The sequence below is a fragment of the Orcinus orca genome, chromosome 6 (genome assembly GCF_937001465.1).
Source record: "Orcinus orca chromosome 6, mOrcOrc1.1, whole genome shotgun sequence".
Classification (NCBI taxonomy): domain Eukaryota; kingdom Metazoa; phylum Chordata; class Mammalia; order Artiodactyla; family Delphinidae; genus Orcinus; species Orcinus orca.
The window spans coordinates 51,206,196-51,223,123 of record NC_064564.1 but is presented as its reverse complement, the minus strand read 5'-3'; the positions used below and the strand labels follow the sequence as shown (position 1 = coordinate 51,223,123).

General features: G+C 37.4%; 1 protein-coding gene across 4 annotated transcripts in view; it reads left to right on the top strand.

Moving 5' to 3' along the window:
* Positions 1–16,928, top strand: part of FOCAD (focadhesin) — a 312,830-nt gene that overhangs the window by 210,537 nt on the left and 85,365 nt on the right. For all 4 annotated transcript variants that reach the window (XM_004286219.3, XM_033417332.2, XM_033417330.2 and 1 more), the window contains 2 exons: positions 1,219–1,340; positions 15,239–15,331. In XM_004286219.3, the coding sequence (XP_004286267.2) occupies positions 1,219–1,340; positions 15,239–15,331 (215 nt within the window). The remainder of the gene's footprint in view (positions 1–1,218; positions 1,341–15,238; positions 15,332–16,928) is intronic.

The window sequence follows — 16,928 nt, the reverse complement described above, 5'->3', positions numbered from 1 at the left end:
CGCCACAAGTACTGAAGCCCACGGGCCCTAGAGCCCACGTGCCACAACTACTGAGCCCGCGTGCTGCAAGTACTGAAGCCTTTGCTCCTAGAGTCCTTGCTCCACAATAAGAGAAGCCACTGAAATGAGAAGCCCATGCACCACAACGAAGAGTAGCCCCCGCTCACCACAAGAGAAAGCCCACGCACAGCAACAAAGACCCAACGCAGCCAAAAATAAATAAAAATTAAAAATAAATAAATAAATAAAAAACGCTGCTAGTTTAAAAAAAAAGTTTAAGAAAATTGATAAAGCTGTTGTAAGGCTGGACAAAAAAATAGAGAAATATAGATCACCTGTATCAGGAACAACAAAGGAGACATCACTTCAGGCCCTACAGCATTCAAAACATTAAAGAATATTTTGAAGAACTTTTAGCCAATGAATTTCACAGTTTAGATGAGATGTAGAAATTTGTCAAAATATAAAACTTTGCAAAACTGACAGAAGGAGAAATAGACTATATGAATAGTTTGATATGTATTAAAGAAATTGAATCTGTAGCAACCTTCCCACAAAGAAAACCTAGGTGCAGATGGCTTCCCTGGTGAAGTCCTCAAAAAACTTAAGGGAGAAATAACAGTGGTCTTTATAAACTTCAACCAAGAAAAAAAAAAAAGAAGAGAACACTCTTGATTGAGATCAGCATAATCTTGACACCAAGTAGAAGAAGAGAATAGTAAAGGCCAGTCTTTTCCATGAACATAGTTGCAAAAATTCTCCCAAAAGTATGTTAGAAAAGGGAGGAAAAGAGGGAGAGTGAATGTATGTGAGTGCAGGTATGAAGGAAAACTAGTCCACTTATGGGTAGAAACTAAAGGAACCCATATTATTCAGGAGTTCACAAAGACTGACATGCACAAGCATTTCTCTTTCATTGAAATTTGTTTTTAAAGAAAAGCTTAATAGAATTTCTAGAAGTAACAGTTCACAAAATTTAAAATAAGACATGATTTGAAATTTTCTCATTTATTTACAAATGAATAAGGCTTGTCAGTAAGTGATCGTTTCAATATGGTAACTTCTTATAGCTCTATTTTTTATTCACAGTTAAAAATCATAATTTGTTTAGCATATTCTTTTAATTTCTAAATCTCTCTATACAGATTGATTGAATATGGATTACTGAGGCCCTAATTAATGAGTTTTGCCATAAGCAATGTTTTTTTTTTTTTTAAGGTGGTATGCTGTTTTGTTATGATATTTCAATGTATCAGAGTAAAGATGGCAAACCATTGAATAGACTGATGGCCAATAGAGGGCGAAGTTTCAAGCAGACTTCACTCGCTCTAGTGCATGAGGTAGGTGCCTTCCCATGCTCTGTAACAGGTTCTTCTTGCTTATATATGTTTTGGGGTTTCCCTCCTTCACTTTATGCCCATGAGATTTAGTGTGTGTTTGGGAATTATTTTTCTCTTTATCATAATTAATTTAAGTGGCTTTTAAAGACAACCAGAATAGTTGAGCCAACTGAATACTAAAATATTTTGAGGTATTTCTCAAAGAAACTGGCATGCTTCCCCACTGTTCAGCCTATTAAGGAGTAGTATCTTGGAATTTGGTTTATTTCATCAGTATTTAACTTCCATATTTCAGAATAAATACCAATTTATTAGTTAAAGAAGTAATTTTGCCTCTTTCTTAATTGTGATCCTTTGAAAGTATGTACAGCACCAGTGTTTATATTTTGGGAATTAACAGTAAATAATAGAGTTTAGGGGAAAAAAAAACAAACAACCTATGGTTTTAGTGTTTATTTAATTTTTCTTTTAGACCACCCTTTTAAAATAAAGTTACGTTATTTTTTGCTTGAAATCTGCTCGTTGCAGATGGTAGCAATACGAGAGGGAAGAGGGAAGTTGTAAAGCACTTGGGAAATTTGTTTTTTTGTTGTTTTTTAAAATTTTATGACAGTTACTCATTCAGTTATATATAAATTAAAATGTATGAATGAATAACAAAACAAAATATCACAGCAAAGAGGTTTATTTTACATAATTTAAACATAAGTTATATACAAATTATAAATGAAAATATATAAATTGTAAAAATTTTAAAGGATATGAGGTAAAAATAGTGCTGCTACAGTATGTTTGTATTAAATCTTATTTTGAGACATAATTTATAAATCTTGGCATCACTAATTTGATTTGATTATATTCTGTGTCATACCAATTGCCACCAATTAGCATAGCCAGGTTTTTTGTTTATTTGTTTTTTGGCTGTGCACATGCATGGCATGAGGGATCTTAGTTCCCTGACCAGGGATTGAAGCCGTGCCCGCTACAGTGGAAGTGCAGAGTCTTAACCACTGGACTGCCAGGGAAGTCCCAGCATAGCCAGATTTTATAGACCCACCTCTATCCTAGCCACCCATATTAGTTTTATATATTTAGTTAGAATTGAAATTATGTAAATATTTGGTTCAGAACCTTTTTTGTCTAACACAATGTCTTTATTTAACTAAGGAGGGAAGAAAGATCTGGGGAGAGCAGTGTTTCTCTGGGAAGAAGAGAGGTTTAATTTCATAAAAGAGGAAAAAGCATAGGTAATTTCTAGATTTGTTCTCCCTAGCATATTATTTGTTGGTATGGAGAAGAGAGAGATTTGGTACCTTTTTGGGTTTTAAAGCTGTGGACTTAACGTGGGTAACCAAATTGTTAAGTATTAATGGAAGCCTAACTTTAAAAGTACCATCAGAAAAGAAACAAAAAAAGTGTTAATGTGGAGGTAGCAGAAGACACCTAATAAATTCAGAAAATGGAATCAGAACTTATGAGGTGTACCTTAGATGTGAACAGAGAAAATATTTGGGTTATGATACTTGTTGCTTGTATTTTAGAATGCCTAGAAAATTTCAAGAGATGAGAAAAGATCATAATTTTAGGAGTCAATTGGAAGACACATTAGACAGAATTCTGCCAAATCTATGGTAGGATTTTGTTTGGATTCATTTTCTGCTTACTATAATCCATTTTTTAAAAAAAGAGATAGAGAATGAGCCATGCAGTTTCTCAGACTATCTGACAACAAATAATAAGAATTTTAAGAGCTAGTTAATAGGTATAACAATTGCAATAATAATAGCTAACAACCAGCTCAGATGCTTCAAAATTTGCCATGCATATATTAATTCATTTAATCTCTATATTCACACTATGAGGTTGGTACTGTTAATGTGCATGACACAGGTAAGTAGAGGAGCCTGGAAATTGAACCCAGGAAGTATGATTACCCAGTTCTTGAACTACCTTGTACCATCCCAGGGCAATCAGAGAACAATTTTAAAATACCTTTGGTTTTTTCCAGGATGACTCTAGTATTTCCTAACTCTCCTCCTTTCTTCTAGTGTTTCTTTTGTAGCAGTCCCTTTGGTATTTTTCCAGCTGAAGTTTCTTCAGACTTTGCTTAGGTTCCCATCACTGCTCTGTTCTGAGTCTTTTTGTTTTTAAAAAGCCTGTCGTCATTATTTCAATCTGTGTATTAATTTACCCATTGATGGACCTTTGAGTTGTTTCTACTTTTTCCAGATTATGACTAAAGCGGCTATAAACATTATCATACAGGTGTATGTGTGGACATCTGTTTTCATTTCTTTTGAGTAAATAACTACCTAAGAATGGGATTGCTAGGTCTTTTGGTGAGTGAATGTAAGAAACTACCCGACTGTTTTTCTAGTGACTGTCCCATTTTGAGTGCCCACCGGCAATGTAAGGGAGTTCTGGTTGCTCTGCCTTCCTTGCCAGTGCTCAATATGGTCAGCTTTTTAAATTTAGCAGTTCTCATAGTGGTTAGTGGTTTCCCTTTTGTGGTTTTTAATTCGTGTTTTTTTTTAATGACTGCTGATGTTGAACATCTTTTCATGTATTTATTCACCATTCATATTTTTTCTTCCATAGAGTGTTCTGTTCTTTTGCCCATTTTTAATCCAGGTTTTTTGTTTTCAAATGAGAGTTCTTTATATATTCTGGATGTTTTTTAAATTAGAAATGTGTTTTGCACATGTTTTTACCTACTCTGTAACTTTTCATTTGTCTTTTGAAGAGAAGATCTTTAGTTTTGAAGAATTTCTCAAGTTTTTTTTATGGTTCTTGCTTTTTGTCCTACCCCAAGTCTCAAAGTTTTTCTGCTTTTTTTCCCCCGTGTTCTCTTTTTTTTTAATTAAAAAAAAATGAGGTATAATTTATGTACCGTAAAATTCACTCATTTAATGTGTGCAAGTCAGTGGTTTTAGTATATGCACAGAGTTGCATAGCCATCACCACAATCAATTTTAGAATATTTTCATCATAATGAAAAGAAACTCTGTACCCATTAGCAGTCACTCTCCATTTTCCTCACATCCCAGCCTTCAGCAACCACGAATCCACTTTCTTTCTGTGTAGTTTTGCCAGTTTTAGACATTTTATATAAATGGGATCATGCAATATGTGGGTTTTTTGGTATGGGTTTTTTTACTTAGTATAATGTTTTCAAGATTTATATGTACTATAGTATGTATCAGCAGTTCATTCCTTTTTACAGCTGAATAATATTCCATTGTATGAATATATCATATATAGTTTATCCATTGATCACTTGATGGATCGCCTGAGTTTTCTTGTAGAAGAAGCTTTATGGTTTAAGATTTACATTTTAGCCTATGATTATTTGAGTTAATTTTTCATAAGGTATGAGTTATACTTGTTGAGTATACCATCCTTTCTTCACCGAGGCACCTTTGTCAAAAAATCATTTGTCGGGCTTCCCTGGTGGTGCAGTGGTTGAGAGCCCACCTGCCAATGCAGGGGACACGGGTTCGTGCCCGGGTCCAGGAAGATCCCACATGCCACGGAGCAGCTAGGCCCGTGAGCCATGGCCGCTGAGCCTGCGCATCCGGAGCCTGTGCTCCGCAATGGGAGAGGCCACAATAGTGAGAGGCCCGCGTACCACAAAAAAAAAAAAAAAAAAAAAAAATCATTTGTCCATATATGTATGGGTCTATTTCTGTACTTAATTTTGTTTCATTGTTCTAAGTGTGTAGACTTTCATCAAAACCACACAGTTTCACTACTGTTGCTTTATAATAAGTCTTGAAATCAAGTAATATGAATCTTCCAATTTTGGTTTAAATTTGGCTGTCTTAAGCCCTTTGCTTTTCCACATAAATTTTATTTATTTATTTATTTATGGCTGTGTTGGGTCTTCATTGCTGCGCACGGGCTTTCCTTAGTTGCGCGATCGGGGGCTACTCTTCGTTGGCGGTGTGTGGGCTTCTCATTGCAGTGGCTTCTCTTGTTACAGAGCATGGGCTCTAGGCACATGGGCTTCAGTAGTTGTGGAGCACAGGCTCAGTAGTTGTGGCGCGCGGGCTTCAGTAGTTGTGGTGTGCGGGCTCTAGAGCTCAGGCTCAGTAGTTGTGATGCATGGGCTTAGTTGTTCCATGGCATGTGGGATCTTCCCGGACCAGGGCTCGAACACGTGTCCCCTGCATTGGCAGGCGGATTCTTAACCACTGTGCCACCAGGGAAGCCCTCCACATAAATTTTAAATCAGCTTTGAGAAGCTACAAAAAAAGCCTGCTGTAATTTTGGTAGAAATGCAAATTGAATTTGTAGATCAATTTGGGAGAGAATTGACATCTTAATAATATTAAGTTTTCAACCCATACACAAGGTATATTTCTCTATTATCTTAGATCATGTTTTATTGTTTTCTTACTACAAATCTTGCACATATTTTGTTAAATTTAATAAGTATTGCATATCCCTAAGTATTTTTATGCTAGTGCGATTAGACTGTTTTTTGGTTTGTCTTAATTTCCAACTGCTCATTGCTAGAAAATAAACATGTTATTGATACTTTTTTATGGCCTTACTAAACCCACTTACATTTTCTTGTAGCTTTTTTGTAGATTCTTTTTGTTTTTCATTGTAATGTTGCCTATGAATATAGATTGTCATACTGTTTTTCTCTTGGATCTGTATGCCTTTGATTTCTTTTTCTTGCCTGATTGCACTGTGTAGGACCCTTTGGTGTGGTTGAATAGCAGTGGTGAGAGCAGAAATTCTTATCTTGTTAACAGTCTTGGGGGAAAGCATTCAGTGTCTTAATATTAAATATGATGTTATATTTAGTTTATTTTAGTGTAGAGATTTTGTAGATATCCTGTATTAGGTTGATGAAGTTTCCTTTTATTCCTAAATTGTTAAGGGGTTTATTACAAATAGATGTTTAATTTTGTCAAATATTTTTTCCCTACATTTATTGAAATGATTGTATACTTTTTTGGTTTGTTGATATGATGAATTATTTCATTATTATTATTTTTGCGGTATGCAGGCCTCTCACTTTTGTGGCCCCTCCCGTTGCGGAGCACAGGCTCCAGACGCTCAGGTTCAGCGGCCATGGCTCACGGGCCCAGCCGCTCCGCGGCATGTGGGATCTTCCCGGACTGGGGCATGAACCCGTGTCCCCTGCATCGGCAGGCAGACTCTCAACCACTGAGCCACCAGGGAAGCCCCATATGATGAATTATCTTGATTGATTTTCTAATGTGAACCAAATCTGCATTCCTAGGATAAACTCCACTTGATTATAATGAAGTATCCTATTTATTTATTGCTGAATTTGATTTGCTAATAATATTTTGTTAAGGATTTTTGCATCTTTGCACCTATGAAGGGTATGGTTCTGTAGTTTCCTTGTAATACCTTTGCCTGATGTGTTATCAGGATAATGCTATCCTAATAAATAATTTTTCCTAAAATGGGCAGTAGAATTTTCTAGTGAAAATTCTGGGCTTGGAGTTTTCTTTAGGAATGTTTGTAACTGTGAATTCAATTTATTTAATACATGAAGCTATTTATCTATCCATCTATCCCTACTAATCCTGAAGTGGGGATTTGGGTGGCACAGCATACATGACAATTAGCCTGTCTCTCTCCTTTTTTAAAGTGTAAATTTTATAAAATCAGGGAGTTTGTTTTGGTCATGTGTTGTTCCAGTGCTTAGTATTCCTGGCACATAGTAGACACTTTGTAAATGATTTTAATTCTTTTGAAACTTGGACGTGTCCTATACTTTATACATGCATTTAGTGGGATCATTTCCTTTTTCCAGAAATGTTGCTATTAAATTGATGGTCAATCTAATAATTGTTGAGGTCTTACTAAGAAGTGACGTTGTTGTCATTTGAACAAGCTGTTATATACTGTTGGTGTTGTTATTCATTTATATGGTTTAGCCTCCCCTCTCTGCCAAAGGTTACATATACCTATAGGATATTCTATGGCCCTAATGCATACAACTATAGATGGGTGAGTGCATGAATGGATGGATAAAAGAACTTGGTTTTGAATGTCCCAGTGCTCTGCTCTTCATATTTTGAAGTGTATTTTGCTTTATGTAATTGTCAATATTTCTCAATAACTGTGTTAGTTAAATCAAGTATTTTCAGTGTCATGGAGAACTAGCTATTTAATCTGTGATGAATTCTTTTGGAAAGCATTATATCCCCTTCTTCCTGTTTTTGTTTTTCATTGACTTTTCTTAAAGTGAAACTCTCCCACGTTATACTTTCGGAAGGATCACAGATCTATGTCTGATTTGGGTTTGACCTGACCTACCAGGAGCAGTTCTGTATAATCACTGTCCTGTTTAGATTTCTCTAAAACTGAAGTGCCCGTTCTCTCTTTGCTCCTTTGAACAGGGGACAACCAGGGGTCATTTCAGCTCTACTAGGGCTTCTCCAAGCTCAAGTGACTGTCCTCTTCTGCCCTGATTTTTTTTTTTTTTTTGCGGTACGCGGGCCTCTCACTGTTGTGGCCTCTCCCGTTGCGGAGCACAGGCTCTGGATGCGCAGGCTCAGCGGCCATGGCTCACGGGCCCAGCCGCTCCGCCGCATGTGGGATCTTCCCGGACGGGGGCACGAACCCGTGTCCCCTGCATCGGCAGGCAGACTCTCAACCACTGCGCCACCAGGGAAGCCCTTCTGCCCTGATTTATAACTACTTCTCATCCTGAGACTAACTTGGCTCCTGTTGATGAGGAAGCTGAAGGTGAATGACAGTTTCTTTCCCTGAAAGTTGCTGACTGTCTTGTCATCCTTTGGCACTTCTAACTCTGACATGATACTCTCACCTAAATTGGATGATACTTATTTGTCCCTGGATGAGAATGGCAGCCTTGCTTCATTATTTCCTCCATCTTTGGGCACATGCAAATTTTCCTGATCCTGCTGCTACCCAACCATATTTATGCCTCAGCATTAGGTAATGAGCTCTTTTTCATTTTTATGTCAGAGAAGCCTTTATCAGGCTTATTGGCAGCACTACTCTGAATGAAATCTTTTTTCTTCTTTCTTTCTTTTGAAATTGATCATCATTTGTTTTGTTTTGCCTTATAAATTAATTTTTTTCTTCTGCCTTCTTTACATTTTTTCCCTAGATACCCAAAAGTACATGTGATATAACCCATCATTTGCCCTTTTCTTTCAGTTCCTTCTTTATTTAAAAACATATTTCTTATGAAAAACATGGAGTATGTTAGCATTCATGCAATATGAAACAATTAGATGAAAATTTTGAATAATAATTGTGAGAAGTGGTATCTGTGCTTATTACACATTCCCCTTAGAAAACACTGTGAAAAGTATTGTTTGCTGTATTTTAGAAACTCCATAATTACCATGTGATGTGAGTTGTTATGGTAACAGGGTTTTCCCCCTTCCTATTAAATAACAGAGTAAATGGTTGCTTGAGATGTGATTGAATTGTCAGCTTTCAAGCTAATGTTATCCTCATGGGAAGGGGGAGTGGGGGGAGAGGAGAAGAGAGAGATAGACTAAGCTGGAGAGAGAATGAGGGGGGGACGGAGGGAGGGTGGAAGGAGAGAGAGAGTTTTAAATGTCCAGAAAGCACCTACAAAGTGATGAGTGTCATTTTACTTTAAAAATTTGTCCTCTATAAGCCCTCCCTTCTTGTCTTCCAGTCACTATTTGTCAGGGGACAGGAATAATAGAAAATTTATACTGTGCAAACAAGATTACTATTGACAGACAACTGAAGCCTATGATTTCTTATTTATAAACAGTGGGACATTGAGTGGCTTTGGGGGTCTCTAACACTAAGTACAAATGGTTTTTCTTCTGGGAATGTGGGAGGAGTGTGTGTATGTCACAGACCAAATGTAGTGGCTCAGTATTGGTGTGTCCGCGTAGCAACTGAAGTTAAATACTTTTATTCTTTTGATAATAATATATACATCTGGTTAACATGAATATGCCTTACTTTGTGAGATTGCGGTTTTAAAATCAATAACAAACACTTTACCTGTTGATTTTTATGTGCTGCTCTACCTTATCCCATTCTAGTTGTACAGTCAAACAGCCTCACCAAAGCTTGTCTTACTTGATTTAAATTATTTATTGAAGTGCTGTTAAAATGGGTATTTTCTTATAAATGAATAATTGTATTTGTTAAGATCATTCAAGAGATAGAAAACATTACCAAATTTCTGGGCAATATATTCTGAACAGTAAATTATCTAATTAGGTAGCCATGTAGTTCCTTCAAGAAAAACATGCATCAGTGAGGAAACAACATCTCCTTTTCATTCTGTCTTTTGACATTCCCGCTACATTTATGAATTGTGTTTCTAAGCAGGATATTTCTGTTGACCGAGTATTTCACGTATACGTCATTAGAACTTGTATGATACAAATTAAAAAGTTTCGTTAGGAAATTTCAAAATACAAAGTTTATAATACCCGCTTTAAAATTTCGCCTTGTCAGTCACCGTGTTTTTAATCTGGAATGAAACATTTCCCAGCCAGAACATTTTGGACATGTTCTGTAAAATTTCAAATAACTGTATTCTCAACAACTTGTGTTTGTGTTTAGCCGTGCCTACTAAAAAAAGTTTTCTAACATTGTGTTTTTACACATCATAACTTTCTGTGATTACTTGTTTATGACAGTGTGGCTTTCACATGACAAGATTTTGCCTTAAAGCTAACACTGTACGTTTAATTGGTTAAACTCAGCAGGTATTTAAGTGAACACTTAAGTGCGAGATACTGTTGTGGGTTTCATGGGAGGGATTCGGGATGAATTAGGATATGATCTCTGCCCTTGGGATTGTATGAGATTAAGGTCCATGAACAAATAGTCTAAGATGGAATCTGTTGAGTATAACGGGAGAGGCATATAGTGTATTTCCAAGCATAGGGATGGGAGAAATTATTTCAGAAAGTAGAGGTGAGAGGAAGACTGGGCATTAAAAGCAGCAGAAGCAGTCAGTGAATGCAAAGGTCTTGTAGAATATAGGACAGGCTTGGGAATTGGTTTATAACCCAAATCAACCAGAATACAGGTTAAATGAAAGAGAGGAGCAGAAAATCAAGTGGGGAAATTGGATGAGGATCTTAACCAGCAGGGCAGCAGAGTTCTCACATAACAACAAATTCTTTCTTTTTTTTTTTCTTTTTTTTGCCGCTATGAGTGGCATGTGGGATCTTAGTTCTCTGACCAGGGATCGAACCTGCCAGGGAGGTTCCTACAATAAATTATTTCTTAATTTGATTCTAAGATACTTTGGACACAGCACAGAGGAATTTGGACTTTATTCTTTAATGAACCATCAAAGGTTTTTGAAAAGAAGTTCTGAGTTAATGTAATAGTGGCAACACCATTCAGGATGTATTAGAAGGAGGAAAGATTTTAGGCTGTTAAGAGATCAGTTAGGTGATCAAGGCAGGAATTAGGACTCACCCAGTGAGGAAGTAGGGACAAACATAGTAAACATTTTAGAGGTAGAGATGACAGTTGAGTTGGGGGCAAGGGAGAAGTCCAGGATAAATCAGAAATTTCAAACCTGGTGATTGTAATATTGATGGGGTAATATTGATAGGAAAAGGAAAGATAAGAGAAAGAGTGGATTTTGAATGATGATGACAAAGAAGTATACAGAGGGTATTAGATGGTGGGAGGTGAATGTTTGAGAAGTGTATGTTCTAAAAGTAGCCATTTTCAAACTATGTATTTTAAATTTTATTTTATTGAGTTATATGCATACAGTAGGTTTCTCCCCTTTTAGTATATAGTTCTATGAATTTTGAGACATGAACACATTTGTCTAATCAGTACCACAGTCACGATGAGAACAGTTCTATCACCCGAAAATCCCCCCATGCTCCTTTGTAGTCAGCTCCTCCCCCGCTCCCCCATCTCCTGACAACCACTGATCTCTTTTATGTCCCTCTAGTTAAAACTGTGTTTTAAAAAGTGCTAGAGACCACCACAAAGTAGACTCAGATGATCAAGAGGGCTGAACGCCAAGCCCTCAGCCTTCACCCTTACTTCATTTACACAAATTTTGCTTCTCTGTTTTATATATTGGCATTTTACTTAATATTTGGGGTGGGCTGGAAAAATTACACAGCTAAATACTCGAAAACTTTTATTCTACAGTGTTACTGCTACCACTCGAGCCACCATTGTCTCTTACCTGGATTTTTGCAGGAGCCTCTGAGTAGATTTCTCTGCTTTGACCTTTGCCCGCTACAGTCTGTTCTCAACAGAGCAGTCAGCATGATCCTTTTACGATGTAGATTAGATTGTGTCATTTTTCTCAAAACCTTATAATGGGTCCCCCTTTAGTAAGAGTAAAGGCAAGTCCTGAGAAGTGACCTAGGAGGCCCTGCTTTCTCCTGTTAATTCTCCAGCCTTCTCTTTTTACACTCTCCTCTTTGCTTACTCTATCTGTGCTAGTTACCCTGGCCTCCCTTCTGTTCCTAAAACAGGTCAGCCATGTGCTCACTTTAGGGATCTTTGCCTTACCTTGTGGGTTTTTTTTTAATTGAGGTAAAATTCACATAACATCAAACTAACCATTTTAAAGCTTAAAGTGTACAATCTACAATCCAGTGGTATTTAGTACATTCACAGTGTGCAACCTTCCCCTCTGTCTAGTTCTGAAACATTTTCATCACCCTTAGATGAGACCATGTATGCATTAAGCATTCCCTCCCACTTCTTCCTCTCCCTGCCTCCTCCCCACCCCTGGAAACCACTAATTTGCTTTCTCTCTCTATGGATTTACCTGTTCTGGACATTTAATATAAATGGAATCATATAACATGTGACCTTTCGTGTCTGGCGTCTTTGACTTTCACATAATGTTTTCAAGGTGCATCTACATTGTAGCATGCGTTAGTACTTCATTCCTTTTTATGGGCAAATAATATTCCATTGTGGATTTATCATATTTTGTTTATCCATTTATTCATTCATGAACATTTGGGTTATTTCTGCCTGGCGACTACTGTGAAAGTGCTGCTTGAGCATTCACGTACAGTATTTGTTTAAATATGTCATTTCAGTTCTGTTTGGTATATACCTAGGAGTGGAATTGCTAGGTCATTTGGTCATTTTATGTTTAACTTTTTGAGGAACCACCAAACTGTTTTCCACAGCAGCTGAACCATTTTACGTTCCCACCAGTTCTTCATTTCCTTCAAGTTTTCACTCAGGCTTCATCTTCTCAACGAGATACCCTGACCGCCCTATTTAGTCCTGTGACCTGCTCCTGTCCCCACTCTTGCCTTATTATCCTTCTTTTCCCCCTTTACCCTACTTGCGTATTTCCCTAACGTAGTCTCTTTTTTAGGCATGTGCAGTAATGTTTCGTTATACTTAGTACTACCTCTTAGCCATAGAAACTCTTACTCTTTCCTAAGTCATAGAAGCTGCTCACCTTAGCAGTCCATTAGACACCTGTTATTCACTGCAAGGGTATACATAGTTAGCCTTAGAAAAACTGTATTGCATGTGTTAATTAAAACTCGGTGCACAGTGGTTGAGAACCCTGCTTTATCATCTGTTGAATAACAGGGTTGAAACTTCATGATTGGAATTAGTTTGTTCCTTGGGCTTCCTTCAAAGCCATCTCACCAGTATAGCAAATTATACATGATTTTCATACTTCAGTAATGCAAATTATATTTTTCAGCCTAGCAACATTAACCTCTATGGGGTGAGTGAACACATCCTAAAATGTGTTTTTGTGAAACATGGTCAAGGAAGTCTTTTCTGCCTGTAACACAACTGGAGAGTAAGGGCATGACTATGTTTAAGCTGTTTCTCTAAGTCTCTCTTCTGTAAGGGAAAGAGCGAGAAAGTGCATTTTTAAAGAGATTTAGTCACAGCTAACTCCACAGAACACTAAGACTAGGTGTAATCTCATAAAACCTGGGGGAGTTCAGGCAGGTGTCTAGGCTCAAGCATGACTGCTTCCCTGCACCCACCTTCAGATGTGGTCTGAACAGCAGCAAGAGGGTTAGCTTTAACCTTCGGTTTATAGCCTCCTTGTAACTAGGTTTCCTGGCATGACAGTCTTTGTTCTTAGAAGCTCAGCATTTGATTTGCTCATGTTCCTTTACATTTTTTCATATTACTTTCTTTTTTTAACTCAAGTTTAAGAAGCCATTTGAGATCGCTGTCTTTCCAAGAACATCCAGTGCTCTTTTTGCCAGTTTGCTGAGACTGTGGATATTCTCAGTTGTGCAATGATGTCCATGGATTATGTAGCAGCAAAATTTTGAAATATTTTGAGGTTCTGAAGTAAGAGATAAAAGTTTCAGTTGTGGTGTTTGTATCCTTTCTGTGAAATCCAGGTCTCAAAATGGAACTTAAAGATAATTAATGTATTTTTTGAAAAGGGTAGGAAAAAGCTAAAGGGAAGTCCCCACATTTTGGAAACAAAGAGCAAGGTCAAGGACTAATTAATGCCGCCACAGCTTCCTGGATAACAAGGGAAGAAGCAGGAATTGGTAGGCCCCTTCCTTCAAGGAGTTTTGTTAACATGTTGACAAAGCTTCCCCTACCCTACTCAATAGAGTGAGTACTTGATCAGAAAAGCAAGAAATCTGACTTTATAATTTTTTTTTAGGTTCATTTCGTGATCTGAGTATCTTTTTCATACAGTTTGAGTATCTAATTTTTTAAAAAGAAGCAGTGGGATGAGGAGTGCTAGATTGCAGACAGACTGATCTCTTTGTTCCCATAGATGCTTCATAATTTTGCCTTATAATCTATTTGTGTACGTTTCTGACTCTCCCTGCGCATTTCTGAACTCTGTGCAGTTACTGATCGATTTATAATCCTCACATCCTTCCAGAGTCCCTTGCGTATAGTAGGCCCACACTAAGATTGGGATTAAAGAAAATACCAGAAGCCATGGGAACCAACTGTATTCAGAGAGGCTGTTCTCTTCCCCATCACAAAGCACTTGAGAAAATTAATTCCTATAATACAGTAAAATCTCTTTAAATACTGTAGTTATCATGATTCTGGGGTAATTATGTAGAAATTTGTCCTTTTTGTGTGTTTGTTGTTGTTTTTTGTCTGTAAGATACAGACTAAAGTTTCCGTTGTTTGAGTTTAGATGAGATGAGTTACAGGAAACATGAAATGTGATGCACTGTGACTGTTTTTTCTTGAGTGATCTTTCTTTAACAGAAGCAGACCTGGGAAGATTTGTCGCAAGATAGCAGTATACTAATAGGTAGAAACAGAAATGACTATGAAAACCAGATGTTTTGTCTGGGCCTGTCTTCAGAAACAGGATTTCAGTGTTGGCATATATCATTTTTCTCTTGTTTACCCACACTGATTAAAGGGCATTTATCTAGTGGTGTGCTCAATTGCTGTGTGCGGGACTCATTTGCATGCTCTTAACATCCTGGTTTCTACACAACATGATATTTCTGTTGGCAATTTAAGTTTATTACTTCAGAAATTGTCATATTGGAAGTCCAAGATGTGAGCGATATTTATTTTTATTTAAAATTACTAGGGGGATTTGTTAGACAATACCTAGTTTCCTGACATTGGCAAGAGGCTTTACAGAGTTTCCCCCTGATTTTCGAGGGCATATTTGTATTACACATACATCTTAACTTGTTATTATTGTAGGATTTTATTTGCTTTAATTTAGAAAATTCCAGGCTTACTGTATTTTGTCTTTACAGGACTCTAAGCTCCTCTCCTTTGAAAATATCCGAAAGATCTTATTTGTGGTTCTGATCCTAGACTGTTTTGGTTTTAGATTCCAGACCATAGAAAATGAAGGGAAAGAGAGAATTGATGATACAGTTTTCATTTCATTCTGTTTTAATACTGTGCAGCCTAACTTATGTCATGGTACATTTTTCCCACAGGTTCACATCCAGCTTTCCGAGTGGCACCGTGCAATTTTTCTCCCACAGGCCTGGCTCGCATATATGACTCGTGCTTATCATGCCATTTTACAGGTAATGAAACCATGGGGTGGCTTGCTCTAGGGCGTGTCTCTTAAGGTTTACTACAAATACGTATTTAGTGTAAAAGCACTTAGAAAAATAGCACTATCAAAAAGGCAACGGTTATTTTTGCTCATAAAAGAATGTGAGGCATGCATATATAACTGCACTTAAATTTTAAATGTGATGCCCGCCCCCCGCCAGATGTGTGTTCCATCCAGAGCTGCCTCTTGAGAGCTCCTCTCCGATGTCCTGCTGCTCTGTGAACGCCTCTCATTGTCCCAGATATCCGCAGTGGCTGTCCCACAGCACCTCAATTTGAGCGTGTCCCAAACTGAGCTCATCATTTCATCCTGTACCTGCGCCCTCTCGAGCTGGACTTGCTTTTACATCTCCAGCTCCGTCTCTTAACCCTTCCCCTGAATTTTCGGCCTTGCTCAATTTCTTTGTTTTACCAAACTCAGCATGTCTTCCCTACCTCTTGGCTTTTACCTACACTGTTCCTTCTGTTGCAGGCACTGCCGTTCCCTCTCTGCCTATTCAAGGCTGGTTTTGCAGCTTTTCCCTTTTTCTCAATTCCAGGAATAAGTTTCACTTTGTATTTATAGTTGTCATAGTCGTGAAAGGGGCACATGTTGGAATGGCAAATTTCTACTTGTTTTTTTTACATGGTTTTATCTGTGTGCCTTCCTTCTCTGTGTGCCTCCTTAGAACCCATGCTTCCCTTTTCAAAGCCCTTATCACCCTAGTTATATGTCTGGGGCCTCCCTCCAGTTGACTCTGTTCCTTAAAGCCAGAAGCTGTGTTTTCCTCTCTGTTGCGTCTCTAGAACCTGACATGGTGTCTAAAACATAGTTAGTGCTCACTAAATAAATGAATTACGCTCAATTTGACTTCTTTTATTCCAGTAATATTATAAGTTATAGCTTGTGAGTTTTTAAAGTTAGAGATAATTTTTAATCAGTTTGGGAATATATGAACATTTAATTGCATAAGGAAAAAACTACTAACTCAATCCTTTTTCCTAGCTTAAAATTCTCTGTTAAGGATGATAGAAAAAATCTAAATTACTTAAGTAATTCATGGCCCAAAATAAGATTTTCATGAAGGCTTTGGAAATGAGGTGTTATGGTTAAAGGTAACAGCTGTCCTAAAGGATAGAGGTGGGGCCGGAGGAATGACTAAGCATCTCAGCATTGATGTTCTCAAATTAAAACCTTGCTACAACATATTCATTGTAGAATTTATAAAGTACTAATGCATCTTCAGAGATTCTGGTTCACTGGAACTGAATAGGAGATCAGGAATCTCCATGTTTACCAAGCTGCCAGGTGATTTTAATTCAGTCTATCAACCCTACTCTGAACAACAGTGTTTTAGATGGTTCCCCAAACTAAACTGGAATCTGCATTTTAAAGACATTCCCTTGGAACCATTGTACCCTTTTGCTTGGCCTACACACTTTTTTATCCTCAGCAGCATCTGGCCACTTTGTTTTGAGTGGATGCATAAGTGAATGAATGAATTACCCCTACACACCCTTAACCAATTATAGTTTTTATTCAAGAAGAGTGAGATTGCTCATCAGAGTATGCACTTTTTCGCACAC